The sequence below is a fragment of the Sipha flava genome, unplaced genomic scaffold (assembly GCF_003268045.1).
Source record: "Sipha flava isolate LNK unplaced genomic scaffold, YSA_version1 117_pilon_pilon, whole genome shotgun sequence".
Classification (NCBI taxonomy): Eukaryota; Metazoa; Arthropoda; class Insecta; order Hemiptera; family Aphididae; genus Sipha; species Sipha flava.
The window spans coordinates 2,089,311-2,096,725 of NW_020271741.1; the positions used below are offsets into that span (position 1 = coordinate 2,089,311).

Below are 7,415 nucleotides of genomic sequence, written 5' to 3' on the forward strand. Positions count from 1 at the left end.
AAAATTATATTTACTCTATTGTTTACTTTAAAAGATCAAAAATATTATTTTTGGAATATTTACTTTTATGAACTTACAATAATATGTCCTCAACATATTTATAACTTAATATAAATTCATATCATAAAAAATTTTTTTTCTACTTTGTTTGCTTTATATTCTGACACTTATATTGTAATTATCATTATATTTATTGTTTTTTTATGTTTTTGTTTTGTTGTTACCAAGGTTACAATCTTATAGAATGAGTATTTAATCATTTTAAAATAAAATAAAATAAGAATCATTTTTTTCTTGAATTCTGAAAAATACCAATTTTGATATCTTCTTTAAGTAAAATAATAATATAAAAATTAATGTTTACTTGATAAAATATTGACTCTGGTCGTGTATCTCGAATCAATAAGGAAACCTCTCCAAATGACCGAATAGCTAAATTTACTTTTACCAATTCTTAAATGGAATATTTCAGTTCACACGAAATACATTATTTACAAGTCCCTTTTTGTAGCTGTGAATTCATGCATATGATATACAAAAATTCGGTAGTATGTAAATCATCACAAATATATATTTCACAACTTTTCATGTAATCACTTTACATTTAACTGTTCTTGCGCCTTTTTTTTTCTAATGACACATTAATTAAAAATCGAACTGTACAACAGCTATGCGCTAAAAATTCACAAATGTTTCATTCAAAATTACAGAATCATGAAGATAATATACATCACAACTTACCCCTTGACCACATCTACCAGTATACTCTCCGCCACCTTTAAAGATATTCTTATAGATACGATACTTGATTATGATTGATTTTGACCGGCTCAAGTCATAACTACCATTTTCATAAATCTTACCAAAAGGAAAATACAAATTATTTACTTAAAAGGGGCTAAAACTAAATGGCCTCATTTTCCAAAGTATTCGCGTGATAATTATAAATACCTTGCTGTAATGTCGTGAGGTAATGACAAAACTTAATTATTCATTTTTTTTTAAGTATGTATTCCTTTATTTTAAATCGCATAATAAGGTTACGTATACAATTATAAAACAGAAGAAGATTAACAGAAAACATGAATTATAATAAAAGTGAGGTTAACAGTTTAACACAAGTACAATACAATGTTGCTAACATCATAACAATCTTTAATCCTAATTCAAAAATATAATTTTTATAGTAAACACTAAACATAATATTTTTACAGAACTCCACATAAATCTTACTAAAATATTTTACAAAATAATCATAATACTAAATACTAACAAACAATTTATTTTTATTTAATAATAAACTTCAAAATACATTTCCCTTATAATTATTTTTCTTCAATATAAATCTAAACGTTTAGATGAATTTTTGTTTCCAACAGGCCTAACGTTTTTTTGTTTAATTTCTGGTAAACTAAATTTATCATTAACATTAACATCTATAATATCTTGTTTCCCTTTTTCATTAACTTCTTCACTAGCGTTTATGATTTTTAACTCGAGTATTTTTTTTATCTTTCTCCTTTTCTTTAACTTCCCTAAAAACTCTTTTTCATAGTTTTTATATAGTCATCATACTTACTAAATTCTTCCAACTTAATTATATGATTTATATGTCTTCTTCATACTAACTCTTTATCTTCAAGTCTAACTATATAATTTCTGTTGCCTAACATTTCTTCTATCACTGCCTTTTCCTAATTTTTTTTATTTGAATTAGAAAAATCTCTCGCATAATCTACATCTCCTTCCTTGAAAACTTCATTTCTTATATTTTTATTTTTATAACTCTCAGTATTTTTCTTTATCTTTGAATGTTATAGAAAATCTAAACGAGTCTTTAACTTTCACCCAAACATTAATTTTGCTGGAAATTCATTTGTTGTCCAATGTGGTAAGTTTCTATACATGAATAAATATCTGTTTATTAATGTACTCACAGTCACATTTTTATTTTATTTATTTTTTAATGCTTTCTGTATTCCTCTTTAACTGAATTTTCATTTGCACCATTTGTAGCTGGATGAAAAGGTGGTAATGTATATAATACAATTCCATTTTGTTTACTAAATTCTATGAATTCACTAGAACAAAACTGTGGACCATTATCAGAAATAATTTTATTTAGTAAACCAAAACATCCAAAAATTTCTTTCAATTTATCAATTAAATAAACACTATTAATTTTACTTATTTCTATAACTTCATGCCACTTTGTAAACGAATTAATCCATACTAAATAATTTTTGTTATTTAAATACAAAAAATCTAAATGTACTCTGTGTAAAGGACCAACGGCTTCTGCTCATTTAGCTTGCCTATCTACTATTGGACTAGCTTGACATGATACACAGACTTCACAACTTTTTACATAACTTTCTATTTCTTTGTCAAGTCCAGGCCACCAAAAATAAGATCTGGTAAGCGTTTTCATTTTTGCAATACCTGCATGTGTACTAGGTGTCTCTTTTAATAAAAATATTCTCAACTTATTTGGAATAATCACCCTATAGCCCCACATAATTACATCTTTTTCAATATTTAGTTCATTTTTTTAATAAAATAATCTTTATATTCTAACTCAACTTTTTCTGGCCACCCATCTTCAATCCAACTATAAACTTTACTTAATATTGTATCTTTCCTTATTTCTATTTTAATTTTTAATAAATCTAAAGGTATCATTCCTTCCACAAAATTTATATAATCGACCTCGTTATCATTTTCATCACTTTTTATTTCTAATAGTAAACGGGACAAACCATCGGCTGCACAATTTTTTTTTTGCCTTGCATATATTTTAATTCATAATCGAATTCTGACAAAAATAAAGCCCAACGTTGTAATCTATTTAATGCCATGCATAGAATGCAATTATGTTCCCTAAATAATGCTAACAATGGTTTGTGGTCCGAGTATGAAATTAATTTTCTGCCTAGTAAATATTGTGAACATTTTTCTACACTTCTCTTAGCTAGAGCCTCTTTTTATATTACAGCATATTTTCTTTCAGCTACCATTAATACCCTTCAAGCATAACTTATAGGTTTTTCTGTTCCGTCAGAAAAAACATAAACTAAAACAGCACCTACCCCATATTCAGAAGCAACACACAGTAGTTTTATTTATATTTCAGGATTAAAATGTACTAATACCGAATCTAATGTCATTGCTTCCTTGGAATTATTAAAAGTTTCATTATATTTGTTTGTCCATTTAAACGTTACATTTTTTTTTTTTAATAACTTATACATAGGACCCAGCAGTGGAGACAAATTTGGAATAAACTTTACATAGTAATTAATCATACCTACAAAAGCTTTAACCTCTGTTACATTTTGTGGTATTCTTGCTTTAACTATAGCTTTTACTTTATCATTATCTTTTCTTATTCCTTTCCATCAATTACATATCTTAAATTATTTACTTGCTTTTAAAAAAAAACAACGTTTACTCTAGTGATGGGAACAATCGAGAGAAAATACTCGAAATACTCGATTGTTCGATGTAATCAATTGTTCTCAATTGTTTTGGAAATCATCGAGTGATTCTCTCGGTATCAAAATCAGTTGAAATAATCGAGTGAAAAATGCTCGATTACTCGTACACTCGTTTAGTTCCGAGTTATTCTCTCGGTAACAAAATCCTATATCAGTTGAAGTAATCGAGCGAAAAGTGCTGGTTAGGTTAGATAAGGTCTAAGATAATATAACATTTAACTAATAGGTATTTGGTACTAGATTACTTTTTGTTTCTACTCTTCACTCATCATACCCAAAATATTTGTAATCGAATTATGACAAAAATAAAAATGAAAAATTGTAAAACATTTTGATATTTTTGTTTTTTTCTGTGTCTTCGCTTCCTTTTTAAACATCCGAAACACGTTTATGAGCGAATAAAATGGTACTAATTTATTATTGAGATATCAGAAATAATAATTAGATTGGGTATTCTAACTCCCAATACCCAGTTTTGATTATTTAAAATTATAATACATAACATATTTTAAAGTTTAAAAATTTGATGATGTATTTTATCGTTGAATCCAACAGTTCAAATTCTTAATCACTGCTTGTTATAGTGAATGAGTTAAATTTAATATTACAAATGTAGTAGTTTAAAATTGACAAATTTTAATGGTATGATATTATATTTTATTTTAGTTTTTATCCATTTTTAGTCACAATAATATTTTTAAACAGCAATTTAAACATTTTTTTAATTTTTTTTTTACTTTATAACGTTTTTTTTTTATTTTCTATATATTAAGTGATTTAATAAGTATCAATTTTTATTATTTTAAACAAGGATGTAGTTTTATTTTATTTATATGAAGTTGATAATAAACTAAAATATTTCCAAAAAAATACGACATGTTTAATTTTATGGTTTATTAAAATATGGTATACAATTAAAACGTATTATGATTAATGTATTTATTATAAGTAATACAACGTACTTATTATTCAAACGAACGAGCGATTTCATAATATAATATTATACTAGGTACTACTTACTAGAATTTTAAATTATTATTCAGTAATCAGTAAATAGTTACTATCAACTAAGTACTAACCAAGAGATTTTTTTCGAGTGAATCTCTCGATTGTTAAATCTTCTCGATTACTAATCTCTCGATTGTTCCCATCACTAGTTTATTCACATTTAGTTTAAAACCAGAATCCAGTAATCACTTAAAAACTTCTCTCAAATTGTTCAAATGATCCTCATCGTCTACTCCTGTTACAATGATATCATCCAAAAAATTCTTTGCACTTTTTAAACCTTGTAGGACTTTTTCGATTACTTGCTGAAAAATTTAACAAGCCGGTTTTGTTCCAAAAGGCAATCTCTTTACTTTATATAGACATTTGTGTGTACTCCATGCTAATAACTTTCGAGTATCTTCACATATTTCTAATTGATTATAAGCGTTTATAAAATCTAACTTACTAAAAAATTTTCCTCCTTGCAAAGCTATAAATAGTTCTTTGACTTTCGGTAATGGGTAGTTATAATCTTCTAAATGCTTATTTATAGTAGTCTTATCATCTGCACATAATCTTACTGTCTCATTTGGCTTTATCACAGGCATCAGAGGTGTACCCCATTGGGCGTCTTCCACTTTCTCAATCACATTTTCTTTATCCAAATGCTCACGTTCATTTTCAACTTTTTTAATATACGCAAATGGAATAGACCTTGGTTTACAAAAAACTGACTTTACTCCTTCTTTTATTTTTAAGGTAATTTTTCATATTTATACTTTCCTAATTTATTTTTAAACAATTCCTCAAATTTTTTTAATAATTTTTTTACACCAAAATCTAAATTATTTACTGTAATATTTGATATATCCACAAACTGTATACCAAATAAACTCATTAAATCTCTTCCTAATGGAGTTCTACATCCATTTTCTACTATTAGTAAATTACATTGTTCCTTCTTATTCTTATATTCCATATCAACCATAACTTCTCCAACTGGATTTCTTATTTTTCCATTGTAAGTTTTTAATTTAATTAAACTTGGAATAACTTTTAATGTAAACCAATATTTTTTATACAATTTAAAAGGAATTATAGATCTTCCTACCCCAGAGTCTAATTCTATGTCTATTTGTATTTTTTCAATTTTAATTTTTATAAAATATGGCTCTACATTTTTTTGATAGCCTATTTTTAATTGAAACATTTCTATTAATTCTGACTCAGTTTCTACTTCTACATAATGGTTTTTGGATTTATTTTTACACATTTTAGCTAAATATCCTACTTTATTACAAATTTTACATTTATAAGTTTTATGCTTAAAATTACTAAACGTATGGTTACTTAAGCCGCATGTGAAACATTTTCCTTGACCTGACCTTGACTTGATCCTTTACTGTTGTCTGAAAAGTCTGTTGGGTTTTTTTTATTTGTTATTTGCCCATATTCTGATGCTCCAACTTTCTTCTTGACATCCTTTGATCTGTTCCATTTTTTTAAATTGTGTATTTCCACTGGACTTTTTGGTTGCATAGCTACTTCTTCTGCATTGCTAATTCTACTATTTTGTTTAGCTCTTTAGATATATCTTCATCACATAACCGGTCTTTAATTTGTCCGTTTCTCATACCCGTTATAAACTTGTCCCTAAGAACATCAATTAATCCTTTTCCAAATTTACATGTTGTTGCCGAATTTTTTATTCTTGCTTACCAATCCTTTACGTCTACATTTGAATTTTGTCTTAAATTTTTCCCGCTGTCACTTTAGTCTAAAGACTGACACTTTAGGAGATATCTACCTCTCTAATACAGCACATAATTCCTTATACGATCTTTAGAATGACATTATAGGGTTACACAAATCATTAAATGTCTTGTAAGTATTTTTCCCAATACATGTAATTAACAACGGTACCTTGCATTCCTCCGGTATTGTATTAACTAAGAAAAAATTCCAATTTTTCTTGATAAATTGACTAGTCTCCATTCATTTGGACCTCCGCCAATGATCCAATAACACCCGTCATCTTTTGGTTGTGTTCTCTTTGAACTACCTTATTTTGCTGCACGTGGTATGTCACCTTGACGATTGTCTGTCTTCAGACTCTTGCTAGTTACAGCCTTTAATTAGATTGACGATTTGTGTTTGAATGCATTATCTCTTCGCCATTTGTAATGTCGTGAGTTAATGACAAAACTTAATTATTCATTTTTTATTAAGTATGTATCCTTTATTCTACATCGTATAACAATGTTACGCATAAACTTATAAAACAGAATAAGATTAATAGAAAACATGAATTATAATAAAAGTGAGGTTAACAGTTTAACACAAATACAATACAATGTGGCCAACATCTTAAAACTTGCGAATTTAAACCTTGTTATATAGAACTATAAAAAACAGATACTAATACTTTATATATATATATATTGGCTAATATTTAAAAAAAATAAAACAAACGTAATGATATTATTTTAAAAATAATAAATTAGCATATGTATGTATTTCAAACGTAAAATAAAATATAGGAGATATAATTAATCTTTCCACCAATTTAACACGCTAATATATATAAATGAGATAATTTATCGGATTATTTTTGTGCTTTAAATATTTTGTATTGTCAAATATGATTAGGACAGGATTAACTAGATAAAATCGGAAATAATTTTGTTAATATTCTCAGTAATTTGTCATTCCATTTCTGTACCGTATTATGGTCATTTAATAATATTTGTTTAACTAAAAAAAATCATATGTAATGTGTTCCATGAAAAAATTTCCAAAAAACTAATTGGTAATTTTAGAGGGATTTAGTCGTTCAATATGTCAATTGAAAAAGTCAGTGATCTGATGAGGTATATTATCATCAATCAAAAACTAAGTATCCAAATTAATTAGTTCTTTAATAGTAAT

The 7,415-nt window shown here is 26.5% G+C and overlaps 1 protein-coding gene across 1 annotated transcript; it reads right to left on the reverse strand.

Moving 5' to 3' along the window:
• Positions 1 to 1,963: 1,963 nt before the first annotated feature.
• On the reverse strand, positions 1,964 to 5,475 carry LOC112693041 (uncharacterized protein K02A2.6-like). The gene is made up of 5 exons (XM_025567927.1): positions 5,373 to 5,475; positions 4,954 to 5,172; positions 2,579 to 2,765; positions 2,354 to 2,504; positions 1,964 to 2,209 (listed from the first exon to the last, which is right to left on the reverse strand). Exons 1-5 carry the CDS (start codon positions 5,473 to 5,475, stop codon positions 1,964 to 1,966), a joined length of 906 nt encoding a protein of 301 aa, XP_025423712.1.
• Positions 5,476 to 7,415: the final 1,940 nt, after the last annotated feature.

Coding starts and splice junctions, on each gene's coding strand:
- LOC112693041 (XM_025567927.1), bottom strand. CDS start 5,475: ATGGTTGATATGGAATATAAGAATAAGAAGGAACAATGTAATTTACTA. Junction 5,173..5,372: donor AGATTTAATGAGTTTATTTG/GTATACAGTTTG, acceptor ATATTAAAAAAG/TTGAAAATGAACGTGAGCAT. Junction 2,766..4,953: donor GCAAGGAGGAAAATTTTTTA/GTAAGTTAGATT, acceptor AAAATTGTGCAG/CCGATGGTTTGTCCCGTTTA.